At 40.6% G+C, this 16063-nt stretch overlaps 1 protein-coding gene across 2 annotated transcripts in view; it reads left to right on the top strand.

Moving 5' to 3' along the window:
- Positions 1–16063, top strand: part of csnk1g1 (casein kinase 1, gamma 1) — a 40079-nt gene that overhangs the window by 18488 nt on the left and 5528 nt on the right. The window contains exons 5-12 of one of the 2 annotated variants that reach the window (XM_078269334.1): positions 1905–2056; positions 6534–6768; positions 6885–6970; positions 7422–7506; positions 8723–8871; positions 8984–9091; positions 10494–10604; positions 14015–14121. In XM_078269334.1, coding sequence (XP_078125460.1) covers positions 1905–2056; positions 6534–6768; positions 6885–6970; positions 7422–7506; positions 8723–8871; positions 8984–9091; positions 10494–10604; positions 14015–14121 — 1033 coding nt within the window. The remainder of the gene's footprint in view (positions 1–1904; positions 2057–6533; positions 6769–6884; positions 6971–7421; positions 7507–8722; positions 8872–8983; positions 9092–10493; positions 10605–14014; positions 14122–16063) is intronic. The other variant, XM_078269410.1, reaches the window with a different exon arrangement.

Here is a 16063-nt window from a genome sequence, read left to right as displayed (position 1 = left end):
TGATAAAGTTCTGTGTGATTGAATCTCCAGCATTTCTTTGACGTTTCTTGAGTATGAGGGGACCTTTTTTAATAGGACTCTGACTAGCACTAAGCAAAGGCAAACTTTGAATTGTGCTTCCCCCGAAGGCAATAAACAGTTTGACCTGATTTCCTGTTCTTTGAAAGTAACGTTCAGGACTTGGTCAGGAAGACAATAAAAGAATACAGATATGACTCTGTATTCTTTTTTGGTGATACAATAACAATTCTAAATAAGTAGGAGTTGCATTTGCATGAAACTTCCTGCAAAACACTAGATTAGATTTATTAGAATGTTATACTGTGTGTGCAGGATAATAAGGCTTTTGTTATAAATTTAGAAATCCCCTTTGTGTGCCATCTGTCTAATTTCATGAAAAACTGCAGGAATAAAGGGACAGTTAAAACGGTTCACACCCTGCCATCACCTTACGTTTACAATTTTTAACAGTACGAGGGGCTTTAATTCCCAGATCGCCAGCATTACAAACAACCCATATGAAGTATAAGGGTCAGAGCACCGGTCCTACCATTACTACTGTTGCATTAGACTGACCACACAACACTAAACTGCACTGTGACAAGAAGTGAAATAAGAGCCAAGGTGACAGATGGAAAGGATTTTGGAGCAATTAGAGTGAATAGAGCAAAGAGGATATGATTCAGTTGGGAGGATGTGATATAAGGGAGTAAAAAGATTAGTTTTCAGCCTGCAGTAGAGGAGTGACACAGTGTAATTTGTGGGCACTGTGTTGTATTTTACATCAGGGTAAATGTTTACCTAGCAGCTTTCTCTGTTCTCAGTAACCTTGTGATGCCCCTCCTCCAGACCAGCTTGAGGCCTGTTATGGTTCACTTTAGACCTAACTTAGAAATATCATTAGTCAAGGGCGACGGGAATAAAAAACACTTTTGCCTCCCTAATAGTCTTAATGTCCAGTAGTATATACATATAACTTACCTTGAAACCATCCAGCAAATAGACGTTACCGTAGGGTGATTTAACGTCACCGCTCATTTTACACACAGTTTAACAACAAAACAAAACGCTGAGTGAACATTACTAGCTACGTTTTTCATTCGCTGGTTTTGAGCGGTGTGCATACCGCTGAAAAACGTAGCCTGGAAAACGGTTTTAAAACCGTAACGTTAATACGGCGTGTCGGAGGAATACAGCGTTCTCCTGCAACGGGGAGTCAAAGGCAGAGGGACCGTCACCGCAGCGTTCGCTAACGTTAGCTTTTTGTCTCATCTGGGGTCTGATAAATAGTAAATTCATCAAATTCCGTGTCCACAATTCTATTTTCCAATAAACTCTATCTGTCATATTTCACAGGACCTCCGCGAGTGCAGATTTCATGTCGCGGCTTTCGTCGCCGTTTGTCACTTTGCCTAAGATTCGGTGACAAGTAGTACTCGCCCTGCTGTTTATTTGGTTGCCATGACTTCGCGAGTGATGACGTCCTGTCACTGTTCCAGTTGCTCATCCTAAACATGGATGTATTAAGAGAACGACCCTAAAGGGGAGAGAGAGCGGATGACAGTTCGCTTGAGAGAAATCTTACCGTGGTGGGCCGCCGCGCTAATATCAATACAGAGGAAACACTAACTGGAAAACATCGAAGGCATATTCTACTTTTTTCATCTTCTACTACTACTACTACTACTACTGTTGAAGGAAAAGCAACTAGCTACTAGTTAGTAGTTGCTTTTACTCCAACAGTTTGCTATCTAAGATATTTACAATGATCTTGCATATTTTGGATGCACGTAGTTAAACAATAAAGACTTGGGATTACTAAATGTAAGGATTAGTACAGGTGTGTCCACTGATTTGGGATATTTGTCTCTTGTAAGTCTAATTTTTTTCTCCTTGTGTTTCAGCTGAAGGCGTGCCCCAGGTGTTTTACTTTGGACCCTGTGGGAAATACAATGCCATGGTTCTGGAGCTGCTGGGCCCAAGTCTAGAGGACCTCTTTGACCTTTGTGACAGGACCTTTTCACTGAAGACGGTCTTAATGATAGCTATTCAGCTGGTGAGTTCAGACTGGTGACTGGCTGGCGAAATGTTAGTATAAAACTGAACACTTTGTGCACGTGTTTGACAATAAAAGCCGTCCAGGGTTTTGAAAGTATTCTGCCCCCTGAATCACTGGATGGCTTTTGATGTGAAACAGATGGAGAAACTTTGACCATTTCTTTTTAAACACATAGTCTACCTGTCTCGTTTGTTTTTGCTGGAGCTTTCAAGCACATCTCATTCTTTCTTAGCAAGTGGCGTTTGTTCAGTTTACAACTCAAACTTTACTCAGTTGACATATGAGCAAAAAAGTGGACCTAGAGTTAAGAGGCTTTTGCAAACTGTCTTTGAGGACAAAAATGAACTTTCACGCTCAAGATGGAGCCTGTGTTGTTTCCTTTTTATTAAGCAGTATCACACAAGAGGGAGTGCTATTGTTTATTTTGTTGTTCAGTCCTAGGCACTAGGCAGAGTGCCGAAGGTAATCAGAGTCGTGATGATATTCAGTACAACAGCGTTGATGTTGCTTAATTAAAGGAAAGCAACACGGCAGTTGCTTTGGTGGCATGTGTGGTTGCGAGCGCCGCTCAGCAGTCGTCATGAATTTAGCAGAAAAAAAAGCTTAGAACCCAACTTTCTAGTGCAAGGTTTGCACTAGCAGGTTAAGTAGCAGTTAAGATTGTATAGCCTATTTTTCTTTTACCATGCAACAAACTTTTTTTAAAATTGCTTTTTATTTTATTTTTTATTTTGTTTCCATCAGGTCAAGATTCTTATCGTCTGTTAAACGGTTAACCATTAACATCCTTACTTTGCGGTGCAAAGTTTGTTACTATCTGAGATAGGTAGGCTAATGACCCTTGATGTAATTAACGGTTAGAACACTTGTAAAGAGGAGTGATCCATAGTATAGTTAAAAGGCCCAGTAATGTTATACTGTATATCAGCACTCATGGAATGCCTTTTGTCCAAACTCATTACTTAGTGTGAACTGTTATATAACAGCAAATAGCAGAAGTGGAAAATTCTAAATACTGGAGAGAGTAGTCTCCCCCAGCCCCTCCTCCCCAGACTCGAAGTTCATAGAGGTTGCCAGGTTGAGAACACAGCATTCAACAATGTTGCTAGATGCTAGTCTCACATAGCCAGACATTACTCCACAGCACAGCGCAGCAGCTAATGTTAGATGCTGGCTATATTGACAGTCATAAAAGCCTGTGCTCATGCGGAGCTCACGGAAACACCACAGCCTGGCCATCCTCTCTACTGGACGGACAAACACCCTTTCTCGGCTTGAAATTACAGCGACAGACATTTAAAAACACCACGGCTTCGCCGTCCTCTCTACTCGACTGACTGACACACTTTCTTGGCTTAAAATGACGGCAAAATCCGCTAAAAACACCACAGCTTCGCCGTCCTCTCTACCCGACTGACAGACCCACTTTCTCAGCTTAAAATTAGGGCAACTGTCGCTAAAAACACCACAGCCTCGCCGTCCTCTCTACCCGACGGACAGACACCCTTTCTCGGCTTAAACGTACTCACAGTTTGTCGGCTACGGCTGCTGAACAAGCTACACGGTTGTCAAACTTGCGGTATCTGTCATAGGTATGTCGGTGGTTGTAAACAGCCGTGGCCCGCTTGCCTGGTCCTCCGGTAACGTTAGCAGTTATCGCGTGTTAGCATGGCGGCTTTAGCCAGGACCAGTCGGGGTCACTTCACCGGCTGTGTCTCAATTGTTTTTGAAAATAACTAACTTGAGTACTCTATAAGTCAATGTGAGTACATGAATGTTGAAATGACTGAAAATGCCCGTCCCTAGTAGCCGTGATAAATTAGCCTGAAACTAATGTTCAGGAGGAAATTAGCCAACGCTGCGTCCTTTTGGGCTCGAAGCTGTCTCCGTCTTTCAAATACATATTTTTACAACATTTACCCAGGTTTTATTCCGTCTCTGGTCATGCAACTGTTTATAAACATGCCAAGGTTTTTTAGGTTGGGCAGAATTTATCTCTTGATCCCGTACTTTTGTTTGCTGCTTTCATGGCTGTAGCGCGCTGGGTTTACGTTTTTTACAGGTTTATCTGGCAACCCGGAGGGGCTGTCAAAATGGGCAGTTCATAACAAAACACAGGCCAAACACAAACAGACATTCTGTCACAGAACGGAAATTTCAAAGGAGAAAACGCTGGCTTTAGCATTGGTGTCAAAAAGTATTTCAACTTGGCATGTTTCCTTAATACCTGATCACACATTGTGGTCGTGTTTGGGTTTAATACAGTATTTATATTACATATTGCACCTTTAACATATGTCCCACAAAGCCTAGTACAAAATAATGTACTATATTCAATAAACTGCATAGCTGTTTTACAGTGTTTGGGTACATTCAGCCCAACAATATATACATTATTTTTATGCTGCTTACAGAGTTCCATGGAGCAGGTCGACTACCAGTGCAGAGTCTGCAAATTAGCAATCTGTCAGTATACACATACTATTGATCAGAGTCATGTAGGCTGTCAAAAAGAGCAAAGCCATCACTGAATCTCATTGAGTCTGAGTGGCTCAGAGGGTGTTTTCCCCAGTCTTTTAGGCGCCTCAGACATCTCAAAATTTCTAGCATTTCATTTTGTCAGCATAAAATCTGCAGTGCTCTTGTAATGCAGATAGCCCCTGCAAATTCGTAAGGAAACCTACAAAACAGCACAACATAAGCATGATGTTGCAGAACAGAGAGTTGCTAAAGCATGCATCTCAGCCAATATCTCTGTATTCACGTAGTTCTTCCTCTTTATTTTTTGGCACAAGTGAGTGACACCACAATAAGAGCTGCTCTTGTTGTCTTATCATCACTCACTTGTGCCAAAAAGTAGAAAAAAGATAAGTGTTTCAGGGTAAGGAAAGGCAACTTTATTTATAGAGCACATTTCAGCAACAAGGAAATTCAAAATGCTTTGCATAAAACATTAAAGAGCAATTAAAAACATTCATTAAAGAGAATAGAAGATAAAAACAAGCTAAAATCGAATAAGACTAAGGTATAAAATACAAGAATAAAAGTTATAGTGCAGTGTAAGAAATGGAAAAAAACTTGATTTTTAATAAAAGGCAGCTTCAAACAGAAAGCATTTATTTTTTAACCCTAAACCAGGGCTTTATAAACCAATAGTATTATTTTTAAATAAATTTTTGAGAGCGAAGAAGCCAGTGTGAAGACCTTAGAACTAGAGTAATGTGATCCACTTTCTTGGTCTTCGTGAGGACTCGAGCAGCAGCGTTCTGGATCAGCTGTAGCTGTAATAGATTATTATGGAGACCTAAAAGAGACACTGTTGCAGTAGTCAAGCTTACTGAACAGAAAAGCATGGACAAGGTTTTCCAATCAATTAGTTGTTGACAATGGTTACATGATTTAACTTCACTACCAAGACTTAAAATTAGGATAATATCAAACACATTTGATTTTGTCGCAACGCCAAGACGGGAAAAAGACTTGAAAAGACTTGGACAGAGTTTTATGACCACCTTACACCAAACGATTTAGACGATGGGAGCGACCCCCCCCTCCCCCAACTCTAGCAAGACTCTCATGATTTCATTCCGATATTGGAAATTGGTCTGCAACGGTGGATATCTCAAGGTTGCAGTGACTTTGACCTTTGGCCTCCACAATCTTAGTTTATCCTTGAGTCCAAGTGGACGATTGTGCCAAATTGGAAGAAATTCCTCAAAGCGTTCCTAAGATATCTGTCGCCGGCACGGAGGCATAAAACAAAAAAGTAAAAAAAAATTGATGTTGCAGAGGCCAAGATCTCCTGACTTTTGTTTACTGTATGGGTGAAACACTGGATCCTACATTTCCCATAATACAACTCAGTTGCGTCTTTCATGAGACCTTCCCTGACGAGGATATCTTCACATCTACAGGGTTTCTTTCTTTTTTTTTTCAAGATTCTTTTTTTGGGCTTTTTCGCCTTTATTTGACAGGACAGCTAGGTGAGAAAGGGGAGAGAAGGAAGACATGCAGGAAATCGTCACAGGTCGGATTCAAACCTTGGACCTCTGCGTCGAGGCATAAACCTAAGTACTGTATATGTGCGCCTGCTCTACCCACTGACCCAACCCGGCCACAACATCTGCAGGGTTTCTGTTATACATTTGTACTGTCTGAGCTGAAATGACTCAGGTGATGTCACTTATGTCATTTTCTCAGACTTGACAAAGCTCCCTCCCCTGACTAGTACACTGATTTACATGTGGCATATCAGTGGAGTGCCCCTTTTAGTATGTAATAATGCTGACATCAATTCCTTATGAAATACTATGCTCTTGAAAACATTGACATAATGCAGCAGTCGACTTTCATTGTATTTTGGATTCTGATACATTGATTCCTGTTTTGCACACTTTGTGGCCTGCTTTTTTGATTATTTCAAATTTTTGTCAACGTTTCTGTTTGCTGACTCTGCTGTATTCTTTCTCCTCAGATTTCTCGAATGGAGTATGTGCACTCTAAAAACCTCATCTATAGAGATGTAAAACCTGAAAACTTTCTCATCGGACGGCAAGGAAATAAAAAGGAACACATCATCCACATCATAGACTTTGGTCTGGCCAAAGAGTACATCGACCCTGAGACCAAAAAACACATTCCATACAGGGAGCATAAGAGCTTGACTGGCACTGCCCGATATATGTCCATCAATACACATTTAGGCAAAGGTAAGATTAGGTTCATAGCTTTGTTTTGGTTCGGTCGTGTTCTGACATGTTCATGTGGTTTGGTGCTTTTATTCTTGAAGTTTCTCAGTTAAATGTTATCAAATCTATCGATATAGAGCAAAGCCGGCGAGATGACCTGGAGGCCTTAGGCCACATGTTCATGTATTTCCTTCGCGGGAGTCTACCGTGGCAAGGACTAAAGGTATGCCAAGTACATGGAAGTGTTACAAAATCAGTTTTAGTCTATGTAGAAAAACATTTATCATTTAAAAAAAAAAAAAAACATCTGAGAGCTGACATGATTTCATGGCAACCCTGACATTGTGGTCTGATAAACAGATCAGTATCATTGTTTTATTTGCAGTTTATGAACGATTTCAGAATGTGTTGAAAGTCAGTTTTGTACTAAGTCCAAATTCAGTATTATTACAAGTGAGAGAATGTAAATATAAAGACCTCAGTTATCAGTGTTTGCTAAAACCAAATGGAAATAGGAAGCAAAGAACTAATTATCACGTTGTGTAATCCAGTAGACTGTACAGTTAGGATTAAAGATTTGCTTTTTAGCAGGCTGCATTAAGAAAGAGTTTTCTTATATTCTGATTAATGCTCCGAATGGATTCATATGTCTTTCTGTTTTCATTCTACTGAAGGCCGATACGTTGAAGGAACGATACCAGAAGATTGGAGACACAAAACGAAACACTCCCATCGAGGTCCTCTGTGAGAACTTCCCAGGTAAACTGATTATAGCTGGAATGAATTTATGGATGAGGCTGTAAAGCTTGAAAATGATCACATTTGAGATTGGTTGTGATTTGATCTTTCTGTGCGCACATTTTCAAATAAAATGTTATGAAGTGCTCATATTATGCTTTTTGCCTTTTCCCCTTTCCTTTATTGTGTTATATACAGTGTTTCCTCTATGTTGATTTTGTAGTGGCGGCCCACCATGGCAAAATTTCTGCCACCACGGTATCAGAAATACGGCTGTACAAAAGATGTAATTGCGGTTGCCTTTTAAATTATCCTGCCGACATAATGCAGCCCCCATTGGCTGCCGCTCACATTGCAATTTAACAACAAGTAGAACTATTCAGAGGTTATTGGGCCCGTCCAGTTTAACTCCACATACTGTTGTGTTGATGTAGTTTATTGTCAAAACATTCGCTTTCTTCCGAGTCGACTATTAAACGAACAGCTCCACCAAAAACGTCACCGCGGTGGGTCCGTTCTAAGTGTAGACCTGTTGTAGATGTTAAGTGCCCTATAGTTCCTCAAAAAATACAGTTCAATCACAACTGAAAATATGTCTAATTGTGTGTGAATAGAGGTGAATAAATGTATTTGTTTGTGTTGCAGTGAAGTGCTCCGTTTCATACGTAAAACATTTGGCGGCGGGGGTGAGGAGGGTGTGTTGTTCGGACAGACCTGTCCCCACTGCTAAAAAAAAATCCTAAAGGAAACACTGTATATATCTGTGAAAAAGCCCAAAGTCCACCCCAAAGGGACTTACCATCTCCAACAGAAAACACTGTTCACAAACTGCTCCAAACAGCTCTATTGTAGTCCAGCCTTTATTTCCGTGACGAACGTGCGTCACTTTGTAGCGCGTTATAATGCTCGCCTAGCTGCTAGCATGGCACGCCCTCATACTCTGCAACTGACAAGCTAGGAGTACTTACTGTGCATGTGCGACTCCCAACAAAGATGGAACAGAAGTGTGATGTCTCACTCTGTAGCTAAAACAGAGAGCTCAACACACAAGGTGAAAAGAACCAAACAAACGTGGTGTTTTCTGAAAGTTAAACCACACAAACCTATTCTGGTACAAACTCTAAATACAATTATGAACCTGAAACTGAGCATAATATGAGCACTTTAATAATTAGAATTATCGTACCCATTTTAAAAGTTAAACCATTTTTTTTATATGTATATTTGTTTAATTCAGAGGAGATGGCCACCTACCTGCGATATGTGAGACGGTTGGACTTCTTTGAAAAGCCAGACTATGAATATCTGCGAACTCTGTTCACTGAACTGTTTGAGCGAAAAGGATACACCTTTGACTACACTTACGACTGGGTTGGCAGGCAGATAGTAAGTAATGCACATAAACTACTAACAAATGTGTTTTAAGTCAGTCAACAATTTATTTTTTTTAGTAAGCTGCATGACTGCACAGCATTTAACTGATGATTATTCACCTCAGCCCACACCAGTGGGGTCTGTCCATATAGACTCTGGAGCATCTGCTGTGACGAGAGAGAGCCATCCTCACAGAGAACGGCCCTCACAGCACCAACCAATTCGAAATCAGGTACACCAGGTTTTGTTTTGAGTAGTGGGCAAGTGTGTGTGTGTTTTTGTCGGGCTTTTTTCCCCCAGTGAAAATAAGGAAGGGTTGCATTAGATCCTGAAATGTATGTATGAGGTACACACACATCCCCCTGCTTGCAAAGTTGTCCACAAAGCGTTAGCTTCCTACGAATTTGTCAAATATATGTTAAAACAGATTCATGGTTTTGAAACCATCAATCCCAATTCTTTCTATATGCTTGTTTTGGTCAACTATCGACAAGTATTTTAGATCAGAAATATTTCTGATTGACAGCAGCCCACAAAAATGACGATAACTGAGATAATGCTTTTTAATTATTCACATACATTGAAATAAAATGGTGAGGGAGGAATTATTTGATTTCTTTACCAGATGGAACAGGTGAGAACATGTGCTCAGGTTCTCAGGTTGCTGACAACCTGAGCACATGTTCTCACCTGCAGGTGTTTGATTAATGGGATTTCTGGCCAACATTTCCATGGGACTGCAGTTCACTCTTAAACATGTTTCATTTTGCGGTTTCAGAGCTATGGTGCAAAGTTGCAGTGTTTTCAGTGAGTTCACTGCTGAATGTACTCTACATTGTGTTTGTGTAAACACTTCTGCTGTGATCGCTGTTGTTAATTGCTGTTACAAAGAGGACTCGTCAAACAATTGGCTTGTTTCGTTGAAAAAGTATTTATAAAAGGTTAAAGACCTTGTTCAATCATTTAGGTTTCATTTGTGTGTTATTTAAAGCTTTAGTGCGTAACGTTTTGATATTAATGAACATCCGTTACATTCGAGCCATTGCCAAATGAGTTGATACCAAGCTAATTACGACTCTCTGTATCTCTCAGTATGGCTATGTTCAGAAACTGGTGTCGTCCGGCGACTTTCGCGCGCAGAAACCCAATACACAGGGGGTTTTTTTATCCTCCGTGTCCTCCTTGGCTACTAGCAACTGCGAGGAGGAGGGGGGGGCTTGCACGATCAACGAAGGCTTGTGACATGTGGATGCGCCAACAGTTTTGTTGTCATTACTTAGAATTCCTCATGGGTGAGACAGGAACTACGCACTATAGCTTTAAATGTAAATAGAGCCCCACAATTTGAGATGTACGAGCGTACCTTCATTTGGCTCCAGGCTCGTTAGTTTCTTGTTAAGTTCTTTGGCTGAAGCCTTGTTTTGATTTTCTTTTTTATTTTGTTACATTTTTTATTTTTTTCTTCTTCTCCATTTCTCATGCTGCTTTGCATGGTACCTGGCCTCGCACACCCAAATATCCATCTTTCCTAACACAATTATTCCATCACCACCCCCACCCTCTCCCATCGCACCCCTCCCCCCCACCCAATCCCACTTCCCCTCCCATCACCGACGCCCCCGACTCCTGAGCAGACAGCGGTCTCAGATCGACGAGGAGCATGGGAGGTGCAGCCCACACGCCAAGCAAACTCCTCCTATCTGACCTCCCACCTGGCAGCGGATAGGCACGGGGGCTCAGTGCAGGTATACACCCCTCACCTGGTCAACCACAACCCCCACCCGACCTCTATGGAGTCAGATCTGTCTCATAGGATCTAATCCAGAATAATAACTAATATGTAAAAAAAAAAAACTAACGAAAGGTTTGTCATTTTCAAATGGTAATTCTGCATTTCAGAAATGGTTGCTATTATTAACCTAAGGCTATTTTATACACTTTAAGACATGCAGAAGAGATCAAATTGCACTATCGCCCTAAATATCTTTTATTGTTATTAAGCCTTAGAAAACCTAATGAAAGTACAGCTCATAATTGATCCGAAAAGAATGTTATTTCCAGAATGTTTATAGGTATTTCTGATTAGTAAAGTAAATGCACAATAGTAGAGCCCAGACTTTTTACCAGGACACATTTATTTAGTATTTTAGCATTGTGTGTGTGAGACAGATCTACAACCATATACCTCCCCCACCCCTTTTACCCCTGGCTGGGAAATGTTATTTTTCTGCACCACCATATGCATGTCATCTGGTGCCACCCACCCCAGATGGTGAAAATATGATTTAGCTTTATAAACAGCAGCCCTGGCTGTGGCATTTTTGATCTTAGGTCCTACAACTCCTCATGGCGCTTGGACATTCCTTGCAAGATCAAGAAGCCTCTTGCATGGCAGGGTTGACCTGGCTTAGTCGGCTAAATGCATGATCTTTAGTCATAAAGGGCCATTATGCCTAAAGGTACATCCTGGTGTAATTTTTACCACTCTATATTACCCAAGATTGTCCCTATCTGTAACAGGCTCTGTTTGCATAGGCGTGTACAGTGTAGGCTTTCCTAGATCTCTGGCTATTCTACTAAATGCCATTCACTGCTATTCATGTTGTAACGGTGTGGAGATTTAAAAATTGCCATACATCAGTAGGTACCCATGTAACAACTATTGTATGTTGGCTTCATACGTGGACCGTGTCTCCTGGTTGTTTCCCACTGACAGAAACATGTCTCTCCGGCACTGATTGGACTCTTTAAGTGCAGGGTGCCGTCTTGAAAGGTAGAGGAAATGCTTCAGTGTGCAAGATGATGGCCGCAAGATCAACAGAGGTAGCAGAGCTTAGTTGTTACACTGTTGGCTTACAAAATACCATTACCTATAGGTTAGACTCTGTTATTTTATATGGTTATATAAAGATGGTTAAAATAGTTTCTGTATACAGCAGGATGAATATTGACCATTCATGGATATTCATGCCAACACCGTTGCTGTTAACACACTCATACTTTCCCCAGAAAGTCTTTAATTTGTGGGGTAATTCAGAATATCTTGCTAGAAAAATAGCAGATAATGAAGAAGGCATCCTAAACACAATGCTGTGGAAGTCCAAAGAAAACAAATGTCATTTTAATTCACATCACTTCATACCAAAATGTATCTATTTTTTTTATATAAAGTCAGTGTCATAAAATGACACAGAGTTGAACCCAAAGAATAGCCCGCTTGTAGTAGCTCCAGCACCTCCAGCAGACACATAACTCTCATCTTGCACCTCGTCTCCTCCAAAACAGTTCTGATATATCTGTGCAAAGTTGAATGGGTTATGGTAGATGCAGTAATGAAAATAAACAAGTCATTTCAACAATCGCATGTCTAGCAACTTCATCTCCAGGAGATTTATCGACACTGTTGCATCATGAATGGAACTGAATGATGTTAGGATTGCTGAGATTAACAAATGCGTACACTGTATACACCTATGCAGACAAAACACATTTGTACAATAATTAAAATGCAATTTCTTCTACAGGTATGCGATCAATAGCTTTCCTTTGTACAGTTGGTATCTGTCAGTGGCAGTTTGTTTGTTTGGTGTGTTTTCATCTACAGTATGTCTATTTGATTTTAATAAAGGTTTATATTTTTACAAAGTTTTCTTATATACTGGCAAACGGACTGGAATACGACGGCCGTTGTAGGGGAGCCGGGGGAGGGGGTTAATATTCCGTGATTAAAGTCATACATTTACGAGAGAGAAAAACACATTTTATTTCAAAGAACCACATTGCTTCAGGATCACTGCAGATGCCGGGGCTTACCATGTACTATGCCTGCAGTTGATGACCTTATCATAATTTATTGCAATCGGATTAAGCAACAAAGAAATACTAGTGATTTTTGCCCAGAATCGCCATATTAGCATAAGCATTCTGACTTGTTTTGAGACATTGCCGTGAATTGGGCTGTTTTGTGTAGTTTTTGCTACCTTGCAGGTGCTTGAAAGGGTTCTTTTTAACATGTAAATATCAACACTCGTGTTCTCTGGTGCCATTATTACTGTTATTCCTTTCCTTGTCTTTACAGCCATCTGAAGGCAGCAGGTATCTGTTCCCTCTGCAACATGATATGGGATCCGTCCCAAGTCCCAGACAATAACTTTCCTCCGTGGAAAGAAATCTTAAAGATTCCCAAACTTTCAGTGCGTCATGACAGGGAGAGCTCCTTTGGTGAATGTGATAAGCCATGATTGCCACAGCCTCTAATGCACCCACCTATGCCTTTTTTCTGATCCCACCCTGTGCCCAAGTGTTCCACTCGTGCACCAAGGAAGCCTGGCCACAAAATTACCAGAAATGTGTTTGGCACACTCCCCACACCTGATCTGCCTCTGCTGCTGGTTAATAGAGTTACTATACTATAACACCTGAAAGAACCTCCCCCCCTCCTATTCCTGACCCAGTGTCCGGAACTACAATGCAATGGACAGATAAGGATATCCCTGGTTACATCTTCTAGAAATATAACCCCCTTCCCCCGGCTCCATAATTATTATTTTTTTTTTTTTACTATAATTGCCCTAATACGCTGTCGTACTGGAAAGTAAATTTCAAAACCATTGAAATAATTTAGATTCATATAGACGAGCAGTCCTATTTGCTCCCTGCAGATATAAAAGTAAGATTTAAACATACTGTAAATGAAAGCTTTGATTATTACACCTTTTTAAACAGAAATGAGCTTGAAGTTCACATAAATAAATCAGATTTGTTGAAATTGTCATTAATATGAAGATTTTGCAGTTAACTGATATCCCACTGCATAATTGTTACAGTCCTCTACCCATCTCTTGTTGCCCATTGGGACTAACTTTTTAAGTTTTCGAAGTTTGCTTTAAATAAGGGGGGGACACACGGACAATCAGAGCGGCTATGGATACAAAATGGAAGCAACAAAGAGTAGTTAATACAACACAATGTGCTTTTTTTGTTATTGATGTATTGTTCTTCTTTGCTGCTGTATTCCATAGAGAAGACAATAAAAGAAAAGTGAATTGGTAAAGCATCATTCATGCATTAGTTTTTAACCAGAGAAACTCTCCAGCAGGAAGAGTTTTTCACTTTGATTCTTCCCAATGTCTTAACACCCCTGTCTGTGCCACAGGTGGTCAGCTCGACCAACGGGGAGCTGAATGCAGACGACCCACTGGCCGTCCATTCCACGCAGCCCATTGCAGCTCAGGCAGAGGTGGAAGTGGTCGACGAGGCCAAGTATGTGTCATACACCTGCCACACCTCTCCTCCATATCCATTTGTTGCTTTCTCTCCTTCGGCTCTTCCTTTCTACCTCTCTCTCTCTCTCTCTCTCTCACGCCACTTTTTGCTATGCTGTTGAATTGTGACATCCCTCAGCTGTCATCCTACTACTGCCCCTCCTTATCTTCTGTCTGACTGTGAGGGTTTTTGATCATGACTGCTGCCTATCTTTATGTTGTTCCCTCAATTCAACCTGAAGAAAGAAAGCCCATGTATACTAACTTCTCAGTCGGCGTTAATTCAGTTTTTCATACATGTAGCCTGCCTCAGCAGTCAACCCCAAACACAGGCCACACTGGCAGCGACTGAGGATGTTATTTTATCTTCTAGCAGCCTGACCATCTTAAAGAAATACTCCACCGTTGATCAAGCCGATCATCATGTCTAACAGTACCAGCAATGATCAACGCAAAGCAGATTCTGTCAGTGTATCGTGGTAGCAGCCAGTTGAGATCACACCACATTTCCCATGTGGTAACTTAGTCACATGTACAAAATTATGCACATTATTTCATCGTATCAGTCACTCCCTTATCTCCCTGAGAGGCAAACATGGGTGGGGGGAAAAAAAACATGGAACCCCCAGGCATCAGCATTGGTTTCAATTACTTTATCTTAGAGCTGGTAGCACCAGCTAAACCCACTGTACTAAAACTGAATGTCACGAGGTTCAGCTGACTGAAAAGAGCTGAGAAGAGCTCTTCGGAGGCACAACTCGCTGAGAGAAAAAATACATATTAATGGAGAAAATAAGTACCTACTGGTTGAAAATGAGGCTGTTAGATATTACAGGTGTGAAGAAGAGTGAGGCCGGTTTTTTGTTTGATAAAAGTACAAACGTGAGAGTACTGAGAACTACACATGCCAAGACACTCTGTTACCAAGCAGGACCTCAATAGTGCAGGTCAGCACAGTTATTCCCTGTTGTGAGGCTGTGGTGGAAACATTTATTATTATGGCTCTACCGTGGCCCGTTGAAATACTCTTTTTGCCGAAAATTTGTAAATGTAAAATATTATCAAAGTGGGCCTAGTTTGGGTTGTGTGCGTTCTGGTTGGCAGATAAATGGCTTTTGCCCCTATAAATACTGGGTGTCAAATTATGCAAAAATTGGTACACAATCAAAACAGTGGCATTTGTATTGGTTCTACCAAATGTGTTTGTTTTCAACTGTGTGTTTTAATATGGAGGTTTCCCAAAAAAAATACTTTAGCTGATTTTAAATTGAAAGTCAGTGCTGAATAAGTGGTCTATTGAGAAGGTAATGGGCCAGCTGACCATTTTAAAATGAGGGGAAATTATTCCAGAAGCAAAACATCATAAAAAGGTAAATGAATGTTGTGAGCTGTATGTTTTGTTTAAAACAAAATAAAACTGTTAATCTGTTTATTGCACAATCTGTCCAAATACATCTTCTATATGTTGACATAAAAAAATCTGTCAATGTATTTAGCTTCAGTCCCACCCTCTCCAAAAAAAAGATTCCCTTCTGCGATTCTCCTCATGGATCTCCCAGAGGTTCACTTTAATCTGCTCTCCTTTCTATTTCTGCCCAGATGACAGGCCTTGCTCCTGTTGTCTCCATTCACACAATTGATACGCTGATTGGGGTGTTTAATTTACTGCCGGTCTCTTTGATACCTCGTCAGACAAGTTTGATACAAAGACATGAAGTAATGAATGCAAATCATGCGTCTGATGCAATTTAATTAATGTTTTGCCTTCTTTAGGGAATATCAGGTTCCTGTGTTAAATAAATGCTACATGCTCTTTCATCTTTTTAATTATCATTCATAGGCTGAAATTGGTCTCCGATTGTCAAACTATAACACAAATTTCAGTCTGTGCAGGATCAGGTTGAACTCACTCAGAATTTTGGTTCAGTATTTCTATAATC

This window comes from Sander vitreus, chromosome 1, assembly GCF_031162955.1.
Source record: "Sander vitreus isolate 19-12246 chromosome 1, sanVit1, whole genome shotgun sequence".
Taxonomy (NCBI): domain Eukaryota; kingdom Metazoa; phylum Chordata; class Actinopteri; order Perciformes; family Percidae; genus Sander; species Sander vitreus.
The sequence above is the reverse complement of the archived record's forward strand: the minus strand, read 5'-3'. Positions and strand labels throughout refer to the sequence as shown.